General features: G+C 35.9%; 1 protein-coding gene across 12 annotated transcripts in view; it reads right to left on the reverse strand.

Moving 5' to 3' along the window:
• The window catches only part of LOC306865430 (opioid-binding protein/cell adhesion molecule homolog), a 347,027-nt gene that overhangs the window by 12,519 nt on the left and 310,346 nt on the right, over positions 1–24,162 (reverse strand). For 2 of the 12 annotated variants that reach the window (XM_079410019.1, XM_079410017.1), the window contains 6 exons: positions 18,915–19,040; positions 10,995–11,126; positions 10,277–10,397; positions 9,532–9,683; positions 9,209–9,244; positions 1,165–3,257 (listed from right to left, as the gene is read on the reverse strand). In XM_079410019.1, the coding sequence (XP_079266145.1) occupies positions 3,169–3,257; positions 9,209–9,244; positions 9,532–9,683; positions 10,277–10,397; positions 10,995–11,126; positions 18,915–19,040 (656 nt within the window). In that variant the 3' untranslated portion in view covers positions 1,165–3,168. Of the gene's footprint in view, positions 1–569; positions 679–1,163; positions 3,270–3,590; positions 3,669–9,208; positions 9,245–9,531; positions 9,684–10,276; positions 10,398–10,994; positions 11,127–18,914; positions 19,041–24,162 lie in introns of those variants that run through there. The other 10 variants (XR_013783864.1, XR_013783865.1, XM_079410023.1 and 7 more) reach the window with 7 other exon arrangements.

Here is a 24,162-nt window from a genome sequence, read left to right on the forward strand (position 1 = left end):
TATAGAAACATTCATTAGATCTTGGCTATGAAAAAGGTCCAGAAAAAAAAAAGATAAATAGATACTGTGACGACATGCCCCAATAACAGGATGCTTATTACACTATATGGGGCAAATTGTCACAATCTGAACCTGCCATTAAATAATCTGTTATTGACAATGTTAGTGGGCTTTCAGCAAAATGTAAATAATAAAGATGACGAAGAAGAATAAAAGGAATGAATAAATAGGAAATAGCAACAATTTAAAAGGGAACATACAAAAATAAGTAGTTTGTTCTTGACTGATTGCGCCAAAATGACAATAAAGGAAGTTTTGGTTTGAAGATCAAATTCACAATTTTTCAGCAGATTTGAATTTGATTTTTGTAGCTCGTATTGAAAAAACCCGATTAGAAAAAACAATCATTTGTGCAGTTGGAAATTTGATTAAAATCCTCTACTCACTTTCACTAGAAACCCTTGTGACATCTAACCCCAGTCTCCAAAATACAACATTCATCCATCCAATTTGATATTTTTGTGGCCGTCATTCTCTTTCAGATATGTAAAGCTGATCCAGCTGTTTACCTGCGTTTTCAGCTGTCTCTCAGCGCCATCCTAATTGGCTTCCACACTGCCATGTCTGTCACCTGGTGCCTCTCTAACTAGCAGCAGAGAGTGATACTACAGCCATCATCTACAATGAACAATCACAGGAGAGAAGAAAAAAAAAGTGAAATGCAAGGCTTTAATTAAGAGTCCTCATCGAAGCCTTCTTTAACTTCAATCACAGACGGCTCTCACGTCATTCAGAATGGATCTCCCAGCTTCCTTCTCGAGCTCATGTGCATCACTCCCACAGGCCGTGTCTGTCAAATCCCTTTAAAACACTTACCATACTGACACAGAGGATCAAGGTGCTGCTTAAGTGTTCTCAGAATTGGGGATTTGAATTATTGATTTTGAATCAGCCTGTGTTGGTGTGGATTTGCTCTAGTTTCAACCAGTTTGTCTATTAAAAAATGATCAAACATAAACCCACTTTGAAAAACATTCAAGTTGTTATACACTAGTACACAAGACATCCAATGACACCGAAATATCAAGGAGACCATATGGCCACTCAGGTGCATGTATATCCTTCCTTCAAGTATTACAATAAGACTGCAGACCAGTTCTATTTAGATACAACATTTTATTATTGTAAGTCTTAAATATGAACACACCATCTCCATTAAAGGAAAAATATATGACACAACAAATTCTTTACAATACAAGGAGTTAAAATACTTCTCCGGGGAACCACCAGAGATCAGTGGAACAAAATGAACTTCTCCAGGCTTGTCGTTTTAAAGGTTGGATGATGGGAATGAAGTCAGTTCTTCACACCAACTTGGACATGTGAACTGAATTACAGCCATGAACAGATGAGTCTTGTGTTTCTGTTAACACGGATCAGCCTTGATCCAAACTCTTTTCCACACAGGAACTCACAGACATTGTTTATTATGAAAAGGTTTTTAAATTGAAATACTGGAATAAACATGTGGATTTCTGACTGCCGTGACAGTTTTAATCTGGAACTGTTCTTAATCTGGTTGTGGTCCCTACATCTTAAAGAAAAACAGAAAAATTATGCCATAATGCTGAACAATACAAGTTTGGGGCAAGAAAACACACCGTCACCCATTAAACTGCACATACACCACATTTCCTTTCATTAACATACAACTTGTGCTTAAAATCCACTGGACTAACGATAGACTGATTTCCATCTGATATGTGGTTCATGATATTTTAAGAACTGTTCCTACAAAAATGAAAACTGCTATCATTTACTCACCCTCAAGTCATTTCAAAACCTGTAAGATTTCTTTTTCTTCCGTAAGTTGTTTGTCTTGGCTCTTTTACCTTTCTTTGGAAAAGCATGAGCGTGAATAAATGATGAGAGTTTTAATCTTTGGCAGAACTATTCCTTTAAATGAAAAAAAGGGAAACATTAGGCATACATCCTATCAAATATAGCCGGAAAAAAATAAAAATCGCAATATAGATTATATAGACACCAACTTAAAAATCAATTCTCACTTTTTTGAGATTTCACAATGAGCAACTGCTATGAGCTGGTATCTACCATAATACCATTTGAGAAACAAATTACACAGCTTCAGAAAAAGGGAATAACAAAAAATAGAAAACATTGCATTGTATTAAACAGTTTCACAATTTTAGTAAAAACAAGTGTGCATATTTTCCCTTTGTACAAGTTATATATATGCATATACATACAGAGATGTTAGCAGGAACAACGTGCTTAAATAATGAACATTTAAGCGCCCGGTTTGGTTTGTGTAACTCTGGACAGAATTCAACAAAATCCATTTGAAAAACTATTGTGGTAACAAAAATAAAAAACTCAACATGTATTAGCAGATTGCTCTTTGGGCTTTCAAACTGGATCCAATAAGTTTGCATTACACCTACAACAAGCTCCAAATGCCAAGTGTCATTCCATATATACTCAAATATTTCCAACATCTGATTTATTACTTTGTGGTGTAAATAAATCCATTTTATATGGTTCTGCATAGTCCAACTGTGCCATTCTGGTCATCAAAATATATCAAAATAAAAACAAACAGATATGTACTGCATTGTGTTGTGTGTATTAAAGGTAAAATAAAGATTAGAAGTACTCGTGTGTGTCTTTTTTGCTGCTTATTTTGATCGGCTGTACAGTTATGATACAGTAGCGACAATTAAAAAATGAACAAAAAGGAGACATATGCCCTTCCTTATCACATGCCTTTGACTTGAATGATTTAAACCCCAATCACACTGTATTCTATAGGAATTTTTAAGGGTTACAGAGTCAAATAAAAATAACAGTCACAAAAATAAATTAAATATTTCAAATTAAACATGCCTCTCTGTCATTTGCTTTTAGTGAATACAAACCGTATTCAGCGGGGCAAAACTGTGCGACAATTAGCAATGTAAGAGAAGTTACATTATTAAACTCTATTATAAACAAAAGAAACGCATGATTACTTTATTAAAAGGAAGTACTTGGGTACCCCATGCACATTTATGGGCATTTTCGGTAACCCATGCACGATTTGTGACTCCAAGATGAGAGCGATGTCACACAAACTGTGATCTTTATCCACTGGAAACATCTTCGGCATCAAAACTTGAGCAAGAGTTGTAGAAGTACGACGAGAAGTAGACAGGTGGGTGTGAAGACCGTTGACGTGCCGCTGTTGCCATCCTGAACTGCTCCGGGTCCTAATGCATTGAAAAGATTCACACATGTCAGGCAAAACCGCTCCGGTCTCCAACTGTGCTGTAAACTGCCTCGTTTTCATTCTGTAACATGGCATGAACTCTTATGTAGGGCACTCACCTACGCATCTGCACTTCTGATTTTATCTTACTTCCTCAATATTATCTTTCATTCGTTGTCAGCTGTCAGCATTTTCTAGCTTTACAGCGCTAAACCGCTATGTTCTAGTCAAGTTAAAATCTATGTTAGCATATTATAGCATCTCCTATCTGTTGATGAGTTTGTAGTGATTAGTAGTATTTAGTAGCTTGTGTTTCACAAACCTTCCAACAAAGCATTGTTTTCAAAGGCTGTTTGCTCTAAATCGGATGAAGTCATTTCTAAAACTGAAGCCGTGTCTGCTAAAAGAGAGATTATATAACAAAACACTTTATAGAAAGACACAACATGCAATATGAAGTGAGACTGTACTGTTGCAATATACTGAACTCACTATAGTACATCATTCCCATTGGTGCTATTAGGCACATATTTTAGTCTAAATGAGATGTTTTGCCTAAAAATATTAATCAAGTCGATCTAGAGTATTTTGGCACGGTTCCGCTGGCTCTGCTGTGGTGGCGGGTCATCTAACTGGGACGAAAGCGCTCCAGCTCGGCAGATTAACGTCTAAGCGAGGGTCTTTAGTGGTCGCATTTGTAACGTAGGAGCATCTGTTCTTCTCATTTCAAACCAGCACATCCGGTCTCCCTGTGCTCTCACCATTATTACCCAACTGTACGCCTCATCCTTGGCCAGTCAACCGCCGAGGTCAGCCGTAATTGCAGTTGCTTATAAACAAGATAATCACTGGAGGTGCAGTTTAACCAGATTACTAAAGCAGAAAAGTAGAACAGATGCTTCAGACGCCATACAGACAACTGTGTATTTGTCATAGTAAAAAATGGAAACGAGAAAATATGAGTTTAGTACGGCAGTCTGATGTGATGCAATATTAAAATCATATTATTAATTAGTAATGATACAAAAAGCATAATACACATATATATGATTCTGCAAGGATGCCTTAACTTTACTTTCACTAAAGTGCCCCTATTATGGGTTATGAAATGTTCATATTTTGGTTTTGGAAGTCCCCAACAACAGGTTGACATGCATGAAAGGTCAAAAAATCTTTCATTTTCTTATAATATGCATTTATTTTTACTTTATTTGCTCAACGTCTCCCAAACGTTTCACTCAACGATTCATTTTTTCCAAACCCCTCTTTTAAGTGACGCTAATCTGTGGTGATTGGTCCGATTTGTCGATTTGATTTTAAGCAGTATTTGTGAGTGCTTTGTGTACAGCATTACCTGGGAAACAGCTATTTTTTATTTTTAAGCTGCACCTAGTGGCAAAGAATGAATTTGCATTTTCATTCAGACCAACCCGGGTCTGCACGCAACAAGTGGGCGGGCAATATGCTAATGTTTCATGTTGACGTCAACATGAAACGGCTTGGGATTCGTTTTAAAAACGACTCGGTTCAATGATTCAGAGTCGACTCTTTCTTTTGAGAGACAATAACTTTATACATGGTGCACTTTCAGATTTAAAACTTTTCAGAATGTTTTCATTCACTTTAGAACTGTTACACACTGCATGAAATGGGAATTTTCAAAAATCCATAATAGGGGCACTTTAAAACAGAAAATTTGTATTTTAATTTGTAATAATATCTCAATGTTACAATTTTACTGTATTTTTTATCAAATAAATGCAGCCTTGGCGCAAAAGAGATTTCTTTCAAGATTAGAAATTTATACCCATAAAAAATTGACCCCAAATTTTTGAATGGCAGTACAGATTTTAAATGGTCCTAACACAGTCTTATTATTTTTATGGGGTTTTTTTTTTGTTGTTGTTGTTGAAAAACGCACTCTTATATACTTATTTTTGGTTTTGTGAAATTCAGTTCTGTATTATAGTTAAGCAGGAAACAGTCACTAGTAGTCTCTGGGTTACAATTGCTTTTACCATATCATCAGGTAAAGTTTTAGTCAGTTTCATCAAACAAACATATGGTAACAATACCTAACATGCTAATGTTCAGACATGTTCAATGTTGAAATTCCATATGTGTGTATATTTCTATTTAAGGGTTGCACTGTCTAGTCAACTACTGAGTTAGCTCTGCTAATGGCTTCTTTGATCCTGAGTCAACTACTCACAGATCACATGACTTCAGCTGTGTTTGCTCAATAGAACGCAATAGCTGGGTTCCAGAGAAGAAATCCCATTCATTTTCTCCATAGAGAAATTCATTTTTAACATATAATCCTTTCAAGCCAGACCTACCATACAATCAAAATGATGAAATATGTGTCTATAAAGGCAACAAGTCTGTGTGATTCCAGCTTCATTAAAGATACAAATAAAAAATAACTGAAAAATCTTGTTTGAAAGCCACATTTTCGGTGAAGAACTACATTACTCACAATCCTCCTTGGATCTACCCTTCAGGGAACTATGGTTACCATAGAAATGAGATCCAAGGCAAAAGAGCTCATTAACAACCACAAACTCCCATGAAGCATTGCGAATTGCGTAAACATACACTATTTATTTATGCTTATGACTTGGTTAATGTCTTAGAACTCTTGATTGACTGACTTTTTGAAATAATATGGAGAAATCATCTTGGAAGAACACTTCCGGATTGTAGCATAATGTGATATTGATGCATCATGTTCCTTCATAATCCCACACACTCTGTTCTGAATGCTGTCTGGAGGCAGACAGAAACTATATGCAAGTGTGAGGTGTTTTTATACACCATTCATCACAACATAAGCAGCATGAGTCTGGCAGTGGAGATATTGCCAACATCATCTAAGCTGCATGGGATATATTCTTGTTATTGCTTGTCTATATTGAAAATAAAAAGTGCACGAAAAGTAGACAACTTCATTGATTAAAATGGAAGCAGTCTATTTGGTTTCTACAGTGTAGACATGTTGTTATTTGGACAGCCGATGGCTGAATGGCATGTGGCGTGTCATTTAATGTACAATACAACAGACTAGTCTTCTTTTTTGGCCAACTAGTCAATTAGAAAAGTAAAAGAACAGTAGTCATGCAACCCCAAGTATATATATATATATACACAAACAGATGGAAAGTTTCATCTATTGAACAAGACTTTTTATCACTCTTGGTTGGAACAGACGTTTGAATCATCTTTTTCGCTTTACGTTTGGTGTGAACGATCACTATTAGAGAGCGGCAATATTCAGTCCCGACAAAACAAATGTTATGTCATGGTATTAGCATTGATGTCTATTAAATCTTTCTCTTTGATGGTCCTTTTAGACTGAAGTCTAATTTCCCCTGGATTTCGGAGAGTACAGTAGGCTTTCTTTAGGGACAGCTATCCAATTATCCTGCAGCCACAGCTTAGAGTAAATCCTGCACAAGTGTAATTATACTAATGTGAGGTTCTCACAATCAAATTCAATGCAATTAATGACTCTCCGGAGAGGACATGGTCACCAATCCCACACTTTTTTTTTAGGCCAGACAGTGGAGAAAAGTTAGCCAGGACAAGATTTCTATTCTTGGCAGAGAAGAAAGATTAAAGGACAACGCAAGGACAAATCAGTAACAACCATCAACAACATATGCAGGTGAAGAATGACCCCTTACAAAAAAGTAGGAAAGACCGGAGGCAATTATAACACATACATTTTCAATCACAAACAAGTTCGAGTGATGATATTTATTCAGCATATCCTCGGTAAAGTCTCTATCTGCATGAAAAAGTGCACTGTTTTGTCAGAAAAATAAAATGATTTTGAGATTTAAAGGAGAATGTTATTTTTTATTTTTTTTAAATAAACATATTATTGACAGATTGTAAGCTAAAAGATATCATATGCTAATATTTTGCTCATTTTTCCAACATTTTATCTTAACTCTGAGATCAAATGACCTTAGTAATGAAAAGCTGAGTGAACTAAAAAGAAATGTAATTTTTAAAATACATAATGAACAATTTTGATCTAGACAAAGGTTGTTCTTGAGTTAGCAGACAATCAGTATATTTTAGTAAAATATTTCAAATAATGAAGGTATCAGTTTGACCTTTGCTTTTAAACATATTATACAACAAAATAATATACCATATAAAATTCAAAAATCAGTACCATAAAAAACTTAACTATTTTATAAAGTATTAAATCAAGGACATTACTTACATTTTGCAGCTATTTGAGATTTATTGGTTGATGTCTGCATTGTGATGTATTGATGTTTTCTATACATCAATAGAACTCATTTTAACCTAACTCCTTGTCTGAAATTCAGTATCATTTTTCACTATGTAAGTGCATTGATGGTAATATTACTATTGGCACAGTCACAGTTTTATACCAAAAGATGGAAATATTGCAGTAGTCTGAAAGTAAAATTTTTAAAATTGCGTGAGGTCTCTCCTACTGTGGCAGTACAATGCTAAAGTAATTCCATGGTACTGTATGATATATGTACACTTTCAGAAAAAAAAGGTACAAAAGCTGTCACTGGGCCTGTTCCTTTTGTACCTAAAATGTACATTTTAGCACCTACATAATACATATTTGAACCTTTTGAAAAGGAACCGCCCCACTGACAGCTTTTGTCTTTTTTTCTGAGTGCACCATAAACCATTGTGTATTACCAAGGTTACTATGTCCAGGTAAGACCATGGCACTTTTTTGTAAGGGGCAAATGCACATTTAAAGTGACAGCTCAGCCAAAAATGAAGAATTTTTGTCATCATTTTACCACCATGATGTCATTCCAAACCTGTAACCTGTGACTTTCTTTCTTCACTGAAGCTTTTAGACTTTAAAAAGAATGCAGAAGTACTATAAAAGTATCATAAAAATAGTCCAATAGACACGTTATATTTCAAGTGTTCTGAAGCCATACGATAGCTTTGCACAACAAACTGAAATTGAATTTATAATCCACTGCAACGAGATTACTGTGTCAGTAAGAACTTGAGAAGCGGATCAGTCCAATTCAAATGAATGACAGAATTATTTGATTCATTCAAAATGTTCAACTCAAAAGAATGATTCATTTCAAGCTTCACTACTGCTCTCAAACTATTATATAACTTCAGAAGACCTGCACTTCAGCGCATGAATCATATGGACCACTTTTATGATACTTTCATGGTGCTTTTCTGCCCGTTTTGTCCTGTCGCTTTTCATTGTAATTTTGATGGCTAGAGAAAAGTATTCCATTTGTTTTCCTGTTCCATGGAAGTAAGACTGCAAGTCAATGATGACAATTTTCCTTTAAGTACTTTTCTCATCAGATGAGTAATAATGAAGCACTCACAATTCAACAAACATCAAAAGACATCATATGACACAGACATATACTTACAAACAGCGGACGAGAGCATGCATTGACATAATGAAGCCATGCCATGGTGGAGGAAGGTTAGAGAAGAAAGAAAGTTACAGAGGAGAAAGAGAAACATGTTTAGGCTACACTGTAGAAAATAGAGACCCATTCATCAACCCACAGTGACTGAAGGCAGATTGAGGCATGTCAGTACCCCGCCAATCCCAGAGCGCCAATTCAGACTGTCACTCAATGCGCTGAATATATTATTGACATTACAAAATGGGATTTTAAGCTAACAACCCTCTTAATAGGAACAGCTAGTGGCCAATTTACAATCTGACAATCATATTCTGTCAGACGAGGCATGACAATTATATTACCCTGTTCAAATCAGGGAAATTTTGTGAGCCACCCTCGCCGATAAACTTGAGTGCCATATCAACGACTTGGCCTTGTCACATTGTGGTTGATGTGAAAATAACCATGTTTGCATCTTCTTTGCGTATTAAACATGCTGGAACATGCTTTAGGAGGCCACATTCCCATGCACTCTACTAACCTTGCAATAGCGTCGAACTAGTGGGTTCAATTATTTCTACATCAGCAAAAACAAACACAAAAACATGAATCAAAAGCAAACGAAGGAGAATCCTGAGATGAAAATCTCAAAGATTAATACTCGAACGGGTCAGAAACTACCAAAGGAAAATTCACAGTGTTTACAGGAACGTTATCAGCAAAAAGTTCTGCTTTCGTTCAGCTTTTTTTGAACGAAAGTAAAAAAAAAAAAAAAAAAGAAAACAACTAAAAACTTGTTGAAGAATTGTGAAGAGGCTCCAAACAGACTTTAAGACTTGACTGAAACCAGCAACTGAAGCTTACCGTATAGGATGATGCTTGTGTTAGCGCTCCCAAGTTTGTTGATTACAACGCAGGTGTAGTTGCCATAGTCTGCCTCGGACACGTTGAAGAATGTCAGCTTTGAAAATGCTCCGGCATCCTCGATCTCAATGCCATCAAAGCCATTGAAGATCCTGGGAAACAGTCAGCAAATGGGGAGACTTGAATCAGCCTGGCCTTGTTTACGCTACATCAGAGCTTGCTTTGAAGCTAGAGGTTACATTTACGATAGCATCAACATTTTCGGACGCAGATTGCGGCAGGCCTGGATACATTAAAAGGAGGCAAAACTGCAGGATTGAATTACTGGCAGTGGCAAGCACACGCACACTTCTGCACATTGTGTCAACTTATTCTTCACTTGACATCAAAGATAGTTTGAGAGAACATACTGAGACACATTCCAGCCAAAGGCAGTGAACAAATGACAGCATATCTATTCATACATGTACAACTACTGAAAAGTATTTGTCCTTCACCTCACAATGTCAAATCCAATATTATACATCTGATAGATATACAGGAAATACAGAACACTCTTGTTAAGAACTAGGTGCTACTGTACACATCTAGTACAAAAGAAACTGTAAACTGAAAGAGAAATTGGGAAATTACAGAGTGTACACAAACACACACACATATAAGACCAAGTGTTACATTAAGGTTATGGTTTTATCCCAAAGAAAGGAAAAGATGAAGCAGAATATCCTGAAGTGATATGCCATACCTCCTGTCATCTCTGTACCACTCAAAATCTGCCTCGGGTACAGCATCTGCCTCACACTGCAGGACACCTCTCTGACCCAGGGTCACGCCAACATCTCTGCCATCTGAAACACTGGGAGGGTCTAAACACACAAAACCACATAAAAGATCTCTGTTAGGTACTGTATCATAATGCAACTTCAAACAACAAACAAACAAGCAGGCAAATTAAATATAATTGTACACATAAAGTGGGGTTCAAAAGTCTTAAACCACATTTTGACATTTTGCTACACATTATTTTATATTTATTTCAATAAAATCCTAATAGTTTCTGTTTATTTACAGGTGAATAAATAAATAAATACAGATAATTTGTAAAATAAAGAGGGGTGTAAAAGTCTGAAAATGCTAGTAATGCTTTTATTTCGCATTGAGACATTTCATTACAAATCATATTATAATTTTAGATTTATTTAAATAAAATCCTAAAAATGTACAGGTTCAAGTCTTAAAATGTAGGTATGATGCTTTTATTTAGCATTTTGAGACGTTTAATTAAAAATTGAATATTGATTTATTGATTTATTACATAAAACATCATTATAAATGCATTTGTTTTTTTTATATATTTGTTTATAAAATAAATAAATAAATGATTTTTAATAGTCTTTTGGTCCCCACTGTATGTTGCATATGTATGTGTGGCGCATGTTGATTTACATTCACAATAGACTTACAGTTGACTGTGAGCTCAACGGTCTGTGTGTCCACTGCAATGTCGTTGGATGCGGTGCATTCATACACTCCTGCTCTATATCTGCTGATGAAGGGGATCTCCAGAACCTCGCTGTCTGAGCTTAGGCTGTCATCTGAACAAGAAAACATTAAAATATGACTAGTTATGATCTGTATTAAAGCTCTCAAAAGAGAGAAGGGCTGTCTATGATTCTTCAAAACACAACTAGAATAAAAACAAATGACTTGATTGATTGGATAGGAGTCTTGATCCTGAAACAACAAAGTGTTACTTGGGTAAATCACATCATGCTGCATGTCTCATTATCACTGAAGAGCTGAAATGTGTCTGATTTCCCAGTACTTTCCTTGGGTACAATAAACCACACTGTAGAGCATGTTGATGCCCTTCTTTGCAAATTCAAACCTCATCGTCCCTGAAATACTGATGCTCTGATGTATTTATAGTCACTTGTGTCCTATTGTGGGAGAAGGCGACACTAGAGATATGCAATTCAATTCAAATCTGAGTCTCAGTCTCTGCGCAGCTGCTTTGAAGTCTTCGCATACACACCGGAGTCAAACTGCTAAAACATACGGCACCTTTTCATGTTCACGAAACCCAGACTGGGGAAAAAAAAAAAACTTTGGTGGAACGGGATCCATGTGATGCAGTTCTCAACGTCAAGCCGTAATACGCGGTTGACTTAAATAAATAAATATCGTCCCCAATGTAGTTTCTGACAGCAAAATAACACACTGCATTCACTTAAGTATGTTCTGAAAGACAATGTCTTACACCAGGGAGAGGCTGTTAACGAGAAAGAAAGAGGCACTTCCTTAAGAGTGTCAACAGAGCACTCTGGAGAAAGAAGCTCATTACCGTACAACACCGTACACACCTCGCTGCACTGAAAAGCAGATTGAAGTCTACTCAAAAAGGCACTTGTATAATTTTATTGTTGTTTAAAAAGATTCCGGTTTATATTCAAACAATCAACTACACCTTCAAAATGAACCAATTTGCAAATTGAGCCACAGAAGGAGAGTTTCTTCTTCATTGAAGATGCTTCCCACTGAAAAGTGCACGTTGTTGATGTTGTAAGCTTTATGAAATGCAAACCATTGCTGTTTGATACCTGGTCCAGCAGAAAGGAAATGCGGTGCTTTGGCATCAGGTGCATTGTGGACTGTCTTCCATCAAAGCGAAGATTGACAAAATGGGACCATTTATTTCCATCAGGGTCCTTGGGTTTCACGGCTGCCATGGAGGATTGTATCAATGCGAAGTACTTGAAGACTGACATCTCAGGTTTTTTTCTTCATCAATACACTCCTGAAGCACATTCATTATGCATGTCTTACATAATGCAACCGCTTTTATATATTCATGGCCCCCGATGGCATTATAAGTGTCAGTCAATAGTGCACCCATTGTTTGATTTGTGATATTATCACAAGTTAAAATCAAATGCCTCTTGAGCTGAAATGGTACAAGTATCGCACCGGGTGTCATAAAAAAAATAGAACAAGCACCAAACAACTCTATTAATGGAGAAACCAAAGCCACAGAAATTAAGCAGGCTGCCCTCCACAGTCGCATCCTCAGATGGCATTCTCACTGATGAATACTGCACACAAAAGTGACAATAGCTTCTTGAAATCTCCATTTGCAATCCAACTGCAATCCAAAGTACACAAACACTTTTGTATAGAACTAATTATTTGTGAAAGTTTTTCTGTTAGTGCCATCATATCTTATCCAAAAGATTTAGTTAGTTTTGGCTGAGGCCCTAAGTAGAAATGAAAGCAGATATCCACAAACAGAATTAGATTATTAAACTATCAGTACTTAAAGGTATAGTTCACAAAAAAATAAAAAATAAATAAAAGATAGTTTTCAATCCATTTTCCAATCAATCAAATGTGATGCAGCAGGATTATAAGGTTGAAGGTGTAGTTGGCCCAAAGTTTTTTTTGGTGAATTATACCGTACAATAAAAGTAAATGGGGTCCAAAACAATGTTGCACTCTACTGGCTTTAAATGGACAAAAACAAACAAAAAACTAAACAAAACAACCCTGAGACATTTTTCAAAATATTTGCATATCACATCTGATATAATACTTTTATTGTTTAAGGTATAGTTCACCCCAAATCTTTTTCTTTTTTTTTTGCCCATACATTTAAAGTCAATGGGGTCCAAAATGACATTAGACAAAAATTTGAATAAATGAATAAATACATATTCAAATAAATATCTTCTTTGGTGTTCAACAAGCAACTAATCCTTTAAATCTTTTGAGCATAAATTTAACAATAGCAAATTTCTTAGCCAAGTTTTTCTAGGCCAGTTTGTTATTGTTGTATCAATTGTTTCAGATAAGCAGCCCTGAAACTGCATGTCAAAGCAAAGTGAAGTTTTGTTTCTTGTCACTCAGACAGGCTCCTCCTGTCAAATAAGGTGTTTTTTGTCTAGAATAAAATGCAAACTGGAACAGATTTTATACTGATATACAAAAGTATGACTATATAAGATAGCAGGCAAAACTAATCTGGAACTAATCTACGAGACACTGTTTTAAATTCACTATCTAGAACTATCAGACTGTCCTAGACCTCTAGCTAAAGTAGCTCAGCCCAGTATGAGTGTAAAGTACTGCAGCAAAGCAGAGAGCAAGGAACTAATACTGCAGAGCTGTTGTACACACATACACACACAAAACCCCAGAGAGAAGAAAAGCAAAGTTGGGCAAGGTGCTGAATCAATCCAGGCACAGCTGAATATGTCATCTTACGAGCGACAGGTTCTCTGTCTGATCCCTCCAGAGCAGCGGGGCAGGAACGCTATTACCGCACCACCTGATTTCCTCCGCTTTTGTTCTGAATGTGAACCAAACACCAGATCTGCCAATACATCAGAGGCGCATGATACAATGGGTTGTTTGATTAGTCACGGCTATGATGAAATCTATATCCAGGTAAGTGCCGCATTGTCGGTTGAAGGAGAATAATCTGTTTATTAATTTAGAAAACAAAAGGTATATTAACTGACATAAAATACAGACTTGACTAGTGCAAAACCTTTAATGCATTATCTGCTCGAGGAAAACAAACACAGATAGTGTGAGTCACACATATGCCCTGCAGATATTTATTGGCTTTATTCAGCTGAGATTCTTGTCAGCAAAGATAATGCAGTTTGACAGGCTTGCTTTGATTCCAGCCATCAAATATCTTCAGTCCTTGAGTCTTTGTTTGACTTAAAATGCAAAGTGAAAGCCACATCTGTTACTAACGCTGAAATTTGCTTTTGTGTGTGCCGACGAGTGCAAATGTGTTTGCGCTACATTTGTATTCAGTATATCAGCGCAAAAAACCACCCACAATCCAGTTTAATCACCTTATAAATGTGCTGAAATATCTTAATTAGGTTGCTGTTATTCTCTCCAGCTTAAATGCATGTGCAAAATTGGGTGTTTCGGTAAATTCGGCTCTTGAATGGAGACTAGATGGAACAGCGGGCCGAGATTTGAGAGACAGACAATACAAGCTAGAATGAGAATGAAAAGATAAACACACAGCAGAGTACATTAGCATGGGGTAGTTTGCAATTCCACAAAGCAGTTCACAGATCCGCATCTTTCTAAACCCCCGAGGCCATTGCTCAGGAGAGAGAAACACCATAACCAGATCCGACCAGAGCAATATCAATCTATAACCCCACTCCAAATGCATTCATTTCACTCTGTGTTTCTGTCATCTAAAAAAAACCTCTCGAAAATAACTAGAGTCAGCACAGAACCGAGTAAGGGAGGGTGAGAGAAAAATCGTGTGCGAGATCGGCAGAGTAGAACTGTATTAGCAGTTAGGGCTAGTGCTCAGAGGATCATTTGGTTCCTGAAATGAGCTGCCGAACCCAAACACACAGCAGCCTCATTACATAGATGGTTATAAACAGGATTAATGCAATCACAGCTCAATAAAAACCTCAAGCAATGTGCTCCACACAATGTGCTCTTCACTGAGCCAAAACCCTAATTCGCACTGATCAAATAGGAGTGTTCGCTCCTGGGACACAGACGCTCATTAAAAACAATGTTTATTCAAGTCGATTAAACGGCAGCAATGATAAATTAGCAACATTATTGACCCTATTCCTCACCCAAAGGTAAAATAACGCAGTAACACAATAACAACACGTTAACTCTTCCCATAGCCTCAATGCAACTCACATGCCGCTTGCTCTGATCTTTAGCCCACTGGATTTTACAGAGAGAGAGAGAAATAGGGGATTGGGTGAATATCCCTTTTTGAGGATCGAAAAAATCAGTAAACAAGCCTTCCCACCAAAGGGTTTTGCTCTGATCACATGAAAGAAAGACCATGCACAGCCTGCAAATGATTCATTCAAGTGTGTAATATGTCTATTAAACAGCCTCAGGGGATAATAACATTAATGTATCATCTTTATAGTTTCTTTTAAGCATAAACGGACTGTTTCTTTGCACATGGAAGGCTGTTATCCACATCCTCCACAAATACTGAAGGATATGAAATAGTTTCAGAAAGGCCACTTTTTTCAGTATATTACATGCGATTATCTTTTAAGTAAGATCAATTTAATTCAGAAGCAAAATTGTGTAAGATAACTAATTTGCAAAGAATACATCTTAAATTAAGTTAATTTTCGATCATCATTGGCATTTTTAAGCATAAACATCACTATATTTAATTAAATGTATGTAACAAGAAAAAAGTACAGGTGGCCAAAATTGTTAGAACACTTCGCATATTTAAGAGGTTTCAGTTGTTTTTTTTTAAATAATAAAACAAACTATTGCCGGAACTACCTTCAACGGAAGGAATCTGTTGGAACATTGAAAATGATGGACTGGCCCCCTTCAAAAACACTGGACCTCGACCCCATCAAGCAAACTTGGGGCGAGTTGGAAAATAAACTGGACAGATCTATTGTACATTCAAAGGAAAGCCTTTGGCTTGACTTGCATAAGGCATGGGATGAAATTAGTGTTGAAGTTTTCAGGAAATATATCAACACTGTACCAGAGATATGTTCTGCTGTAATTGCTGCAAAAGGTGGACATACCAAATATTAAAGTTAAAAGTGGATAAAAACAGTACGACTCATTTCATCTGATATTTTCTGTGCTCAGAGCAACCATCTGCATTGACAATTTTGTAACAACTTTGGCCAACACTGTATATGGTAAGAAAATACTTCAAATTGTAACATAGTATATTGTGCAATTTTGCTTCTCAAGTAAATTCCTCTTATTTTATGGATGGTAAATATTTTTACTGGAAAAAAAAGACAGTAATGAAAAGTATAATTGCATCAGTGGAAAAGTATCTTTACAAGTTTGCAAAAAAAATCTTTTGGATTTCTAGAAACACAACATAAATCACTGATGTTCTGAAGTGTAAGGTTATGCAAAGGTTTCTGGGAAAAGCACATACTGTTCTAGCAAAACAACAAAAGAGCTCACTATAATATTCATGCTTTCAGCAAAAACAACTGGTCTCGTACTAAGTTTCAGTTCTTAGTTGTTGTAGACTTTGGGCTTGATCCATAATTCAGATTGCTAATAGCCAGAGTCACAGAATATCAAAATGTGTGCCTACAGAACTGCACATTTCCACAGAACTGGAATGTCTGTCAATATCCACTGACCCCAGTGAGTTCATTTACAAAATATTTTGGCTAATCTGAAAATGCATAAAAGTGCAGCACTCTCATTTTACATTTCCTGCACAATTACGGCAATTTCCCATCATAAACTATGCCGCTAATGGCCTTAAAATCACATTTCAGCGCTTTTTATGTAAACGCATTTTGCCACAAATTCCATCTAAACCACATTAAATGATCCATCAACCTTTTCTCCATGACAAAATCGCGATATATTGCTGTTAGCATTCTACACATGAAGGTGAACTCTAGAAAGTCATTAAAGCACAAATAACATTGCTGTTGCATGTTTCTTTAATGAGAATGGATGATAGCAGGCCTAGCTGCCCTCTTTAGATTAGGATCTAGATAAAGTAAGGACTCGATTTGATCGTAATCTAGAGAAAACGTAGAGATACGGCGTAACATCATGAAATCTCTCAGTCTATATAGAGTTCAGAGAAAGAGCCATGTGGCTTTGAGCGAAGTGCCATTTAAAGGTCGGAGATGTGTACTTACAGAACTAAGTGTGACTGGCAGACTTATTTCAGACCTTTATTGAAACAATGTGGAAACGCTGCGGTAAATCTAAATGACTGTAGTACGGTGAATACTCAAGGGAGCAGGTGCGCCTGACATCAACAGGCTCTCTTGTCTTTCTAATACAAATTTTTAAAAGAAACAAATCTCTACAAGACAACCAATCCTGGTGCTATCGAGATATTAAGATCTTATCACAAGGGGGTCTGTGCCTTAATTAAGTTTCACACGTCGTTTGGATAGCTTCCGACTGTTTCCAGCCCCATCAAGATTCCTGGTTGCCAGCTCTTTGAAGAGCATGGCATGCTTTTACAAAAGCAAATCAGATCTGAGAGCCAATGAAGTGGTAAATTGATCAAACAGCACAAAACCATCGCATTTATTAGTGGTGTAATGTTATTAACACCAACCCACCCCACCATTTCAGAGATTAATTTGAGCCACGTCTGCATTTTTGATTAGTTGTAGAGTCAACATAAAATCTAAATTAAGCCTACTTACTTCCTTCATGTATCTTCCTGGTCTTATCAACGATTCATCAGTGCACATTCCAAATTTAAAAAAAAAAAAAAATATGTGTGTCTAAAATCACTTTGTCCATGCTGTTTGGGCATTATTCTAGCAAATTTGCATATGGTCTAACTATATATATTAGGGGTGTAACGGATTCGTATTGAACCATTCAGGTACAAGGTTTTCGGTTCGGTATGCATTACAAACCAAATGATTCGTTGGACTAATCCTATTATATTTGGCCATACAATGAAATCAGTGGGCTCCAAAACAACTTTGGACTCCACTGACTTTCATTGTATGGACCAAAAAAAACTTTTTCTTTCTCAAAATATCTTCTTTTGTGTTCATACAGGGGTAAGGAAATCCTTTTAGATTTTACCATTTAAATTGAACTGTCCTTTTAAGAAATCTAGTGAAATCTGGAAGTATATAAATGTGTCCACCTGCCAAATGATTTGGGAAAAAACAGGCAGATCATGCGGTCCAACAAGACTCTGACTTGACTAACTTCGCTCTGAAAGCTGATCTTTTATTCCTAAAAGCAGTTGAAACTCTTAGCATACAACTGTTCCATTATCATAATGGAATCCCATCTGAAACTCTTTCACTTATCTCCAAAAAAAAAACCCCAGAGCAGTCACTTCTGTGTCACATTAACATTTCAATTACCTGATCCTTGTAACAACACAAAGGAAGAAAATGGGGGGTGTGCGGGGTGCATGAGCAGGTACAGCAGTCCAATTGCACCCCATGAATCATAGCGCATTAAAATGCAGTTTTTCCCTGATTAAGTGAAATGGTGCACAGCAGAACAGAGCTGCAGACAGGCCCAAATGGAGCTGATTTGTTCATGTGGCCTGAAGATAAGCAAAATGGACCACTCAGCTTATTTGGTGCATACACAAACACACACATCCACAGAGCTCTCAGTGAAAAAGACGCCTGATATATTATCTTACCTGTGCTTAATATGTCAGTGGGATGCAGTATTTTGCATCATCAAGGAAAAAAGTGCACCGTTCTTTGTAACAGGAAAATACATCAGCAGTACTGGACTGATATTGAGGATTGCGGTTTTATTTTGAAGGCAAAAGCTATTGACTAAAGATTTGCTTACTTTTCACTGATTAAGGTAAATATTTTCTGCACATAGAAGCATGATATGCATCTTACCTGAGGGTGATAACATCCTCCAGCCAATGGCAGGTTCTGGTTTTCCGTTAGCCAGGCACATTAAAGTCACGTTGGAGCCTTCATTCACCACAAGGTCCTTCGACAGGTTCACGATCTTTGGAGGAACTGTAAAACACCGAAATAATATCTCAAAAAACACAGTATATATAGGTATATGTTTCAATTATAAATGTCCCTTGTAGATAATGATACATGATACTCAGTCTCTTTCTCATGAATACACACGGTCATAATTAACAAATCAATGGTTTTTCCATAGGGCATAAATGTAGCATTCAATAAATGTAATATTAATAGCACATTTTCTATCATATCATAGATAATTCTCAAGCAGTAACCTCTCTTCCAAATGATTCATATGTTATTTTGTGCTTGATTTGATTTGGAAAACTTCAAATCAAAAATAAATATTACAGTATAAAAATCGGTAAAATATTTCTTGGGTACTATTTCTATTTGGGGCTGAAAAATTGCAAACTAGACACATTTCACAGGGTTGATTTATTGATTGCCTTTGCAGTTTGAACACAATTTAAACAGACTGCAGAGCAAGCCACAATTCAGGTCTTTATGAGGGCCTTGCAGATCTCAAAAAGTCTACAACTCAGCAAATCTAAAGATGTTACAAATACCTTATTTAGTTACCCTACAGGGAATAGCGGTAAAGGGTGTCGACATCCTCTCTTCAGGAGAGCAAATTATGGCCTACTTTTCAAAAGGAGTGTTAAATATTTACTTCAACACTCACAGAGAATGTGTTTGCAAATAACCAAATCAAATGTTTTTTTGGGTGTTATATTAGAAATCATGTGACACTGCAGGTTGGAGTATTGAAGGTGAAAATTCAGCTTTGCCAACACAAGAAGAAATTACATTTTTAAATATTAAAAAAGGAAATCAATTATTTTAAAAGTGCAAATAACATTTACTGTATTTGTAATCAAATAATCAAGTAATAATCTTCTGATCTTACTGAGCCAGTAGTGAATAGTTTAGTGTGGACAGCCCTTTTCCCCCGTTTCTTAAAAACAACCTCGAAGAAGACGTTAATATGTATATTCACATGAAGAGAAATCCAGTTTGTTGGAGGGGGGGGGGGGGGGGGGGGGGGGTCTTAGAGGAATCAAGATTGTTGAGCTGTTGTTTTCGGCACAGGCACACTGAGGATTCACACATACTATTTTGAGTCCAGAACCATGAATCCCTCCAATACCTTTACAAGCTTTTCCTCACAAAACCACGGCTCATATTATAAAAATTGTCTTGCAACATAAAGGTCAGTTAAGTTAAAGGTCAGTTCAGTATAATGTCTCCGATCTCTGGATAGCATCCTGCACTTTTGCCTTGATGATGGCCGGCAAAATATGTTTAACTTGACTGCCGTAACGGTAGAATAAAGTCCTTTAGAGGCCATTAGCTAATTCCCTCCACTGTAAATGAAGATCCACTATGAGCTGCAGCAGAAATGCTTCCGTTGAAAATTAATTCAATAAATGCCTTCAGGCGGCATACGCACGATATCTCCTTTCATGAAACCTTACAAAACAAAACACACAGTGTATGAGCACGCTGCTTCAAACAATTAGCATAATCATTAAGCGCTCAAAAACGATGTTCTCAGTAAATGTAATAATAGGTGGCACTGATGGTATGATCAGAAAAATACCAGTGTCGTTTGACACGTTCTGTTCTGCTATTGAATGCAGATGTTATTTTGACACGTGTACTCTGTCAAGAGGTTTGGTTTTACATTTTAAAGCGGAGACAACTCAACAAAGGTTGCCGTCACCGTCTGAACAGGTACTAACAAAGCCATGCAGTACCACCGTTTTATCCTGTTTTAGTCACTAGACATGTTCCTCCAGAGACTCTTGGCTATAAATAATTCATTTAACGTCAGTCTAAGTGTACGTCCTCTTTATATGTGACAGAGAGAGACATTCTTTTCTGATTGTTTTCTTTTTTGTTCCCTCTATATATTATTTATATATATATTTTAGTCCATATCAGTTAGCTTTAAAGCTAATCTACACGCTAAAAGACAAAATTAGCTTTTAACAGACATACAGTACATTTAAAATGCAGTCTATCTGCAAAATCTGACCTACGCGCAGCCATAGACATGGTTTAGTCCAAAAATACATTACAGTTATAAATCAAACCCAGACACCATGCTGAGCAGAAGTTAATATTTGTATAGTGAAATGTAATTATCAGAGCTCAATATTGTCGACTGTAGACCAACAGCAACATCTTAACATACACTATTGTTTAATAAGGATGCATTACATTAAAAAGTGACATTAAATGAGTGTATAATGTCACAAAAGATACAGAAGCTGTTTTTTGAACTTATTAATGAATGCTGAAAAAATTGCACAGTCACAAAAAAATAAGCAGCACAAAGCTTTTCATCATTGATAATGACAAAAAGTGTTTCTTGAGCAGTAAATCAGTATATTAGAATGATTTCTGAAGGATCATGTGACACTGAAGACTGAAAACCCCAACCATATTAAAAAAAAAACATATTAACCAATAAAACCATATTTAAAAACCCCAAAACTTTTGAACAGAGAATTGCAGGAAATGTTTTTAATTATTGTAGATTCACATTGAGAATTTAAACTATATTTACAGTTCTTTCCTTTAAAAAAGAACTGAATTTGCTAACACAATAACTGCAAAACTATTATGAGATTAGCTGTAATGAAATATTTTTAAGAATTGACAGCTTATTTTAATTATATTTCTTAAAGAAATTATAATTGCTGAATTTGTGCACAGACTTTATAAGAAATTCATTACTTGCATAATGCAGGACAAAAATCAAATGCTAAAAACTTCATCTAAATGCTAAATGCTAAATCTTCAGGCAACGGCAAGAGCGGTGCATTTGATTATCTGCAGCCTAGAATGTTAAATGTGTTTTGCTCCCTGTTCTAAATATGGCAAACAAAGTCATTCTGAAAAAAAGAAAAGCATAAAAAGCTCTGTGCACTATTTAGAGCCTCCACACAGCTCTTTAACGCCAGTCTCTAGCAAAAACCGCAGCAAACAAGCTCTGTTTATCGACAAACTGTAACAGTCACCAAAGGAACCATATGAAAGTTAATAAGAGAACTGTTTACAACGGCACCGTGACCCTCCGTATGACAATGACAGTCAGAGTGAGGAATGATTCTATCACTGCGTTTATGACTGGTGTCTTGGAACGATAGCGTGTATCTTTGTGAGCCATATTTCTGATATGGATGGCCGGAATGCAACTCAAAGCCATTTTCAAAGCCAATAAAGAGCTTACAATGACTGTTCTTCCTTTATATTGCACAGACTCTCACACAATCAGTAAAGGAACGTGGCCGTTTGTCTGTGTGTGTGTGTGTCTGTCCCGCCAGATTGGATTCTCCAGCCTCCGTATGAGGTAAAGCATGTTAAATTGCATTTTAATAGAGTCGTACCATCCTCTTACTTTTGATGCCGGATTTCTGAGCTTCAAAGGGATCTTCAGTTGACAGGAGGAGCAATTGAATAGAAATAACTTGGCATATCACAGTCTATTACCAAGATTTGACCTCAGCTTTGCCTAGCTGAGACATGGGAATCCTCAGTAAGGCGTGATATGGATGATCATATATGTATATGATCTCACTAGCAAAACGAAACCGTAAACACTACAAAAACAAAATTAACAGAAAAGCGTGCTAGGGGCAAATTTAACAAAGGGCCAAAAAGCTGGCAGACCAGATCAACTGGCAATTTTTTCAACCATCCAGTAATGAGCACTTTATTAAGATGATCAGCTGCAATTGAGAGGACCATTAATATAGTTAAGATTATTCCACTTATCATAAAATCATCCCCACTAATTACTTTAGATGAAAAAAGAATGAAATGATAAAAGGACTGACATTTATCCTAGTCATAATTCTATTTTCATTAAGGGGCTTTTATGTACTTACAACAGCATTAAAGCAAATTAAAAATAGAGTATATAGATACCAGGGTTATTATAGTTCACTAAAATAATAATAATAACAATAACATTGAATAAAATCAGAATTTGAATTGAATAAAATCAGAATTGAATAAAAAAAAAAAAAAAAAAAAAAAAAAAAAAAAAAAAACTTAACCTTATTTTTTTCACCTAGTTGGCAAAAAACTTTTCAGTTTCATTTAGTTTAATTTGAAGTATTAAAATAAATAGAAATATAACAAAACAATAATAATAAACAGACTTTAAATTTCTTTTTAGCAATAACTAATAAAAATGACTAAACTTTTAACTACAATTAAAACCAAAAACAAAACGCACTATATATATATATACATACACACACACACACACACATATATATACACACACACACATATTTATATATATCGGAGTGTCTATTTGCAAATAGCCTGCCTTGTTTTCAAAGGCCATTTACACTAACTCCGCCCAATCTGTGAGGTCAACACTTGGGTTAGTCAACACTGAAAAAAGACGCTCATTAAATATTGGTTTCAGTGGCGTAGATGGTAATGCACATGCTTTTTGACGCGATCGACCTGAGTTCGAGCACGTCTTTTGCCGAACTTTTTTTCTCCTTTTTCAAATCTCATATCGCATCAGAAAGGCATTTATTTTCAAAAAAAATTTAAGGAAATGATCAAAAAGTTAAAAATAAAAGTATCAGGTAGGGTTAGAGTAGGTGTAGGGAGGGCTTTATTGTCCCAAGGTGGCATCCATTTAATATTTTGAATTAAAACTATAATTTACACTCAATTATTGTGTACTGTTTTATAATGTACTACAATACTGAGGTGCAGATAATTGCCACTATTTGCAATAAGTAGTATAAATAGCAGAAAATCTTGCTATTTTAACAGTGTAAATAGAATCTATAACTATTTGCACATAGTGTTAATAGCAGATCGTTATTATGCTATTTTCACTTGGTGTAAATAGAATCCATTGCTACACTTAGTGCAAATAGCCGCTATATATATATATATATATATATATATATATATATATATATATATATATATATATATATATATATATATATATATATAAAAAGTGAGTTCTGAGTAAAAGTGTACTATTAATCTCATAAATTATTTTATGTAGCATGATGCTAATGTTAGCTCTAACGCAGGTCCAATTCTAATAATGCATTTTATCATAATACTTCATGTAATATCGCAACAAAATGTTTTGTTGTATTTATTTAGAAAT

The sequence above is a fragment of the Barbus barbus genome (assembly GCF_936440315.1).
Source record: "Barbus barbus genome assembly, chromosome: 47".
Lineage (NCBI taxonomy): Eukaryota > Metazoa > Chordata > Actinopteri > Cypriniformes > Cyprinidae > Barbus > Barbus barbus.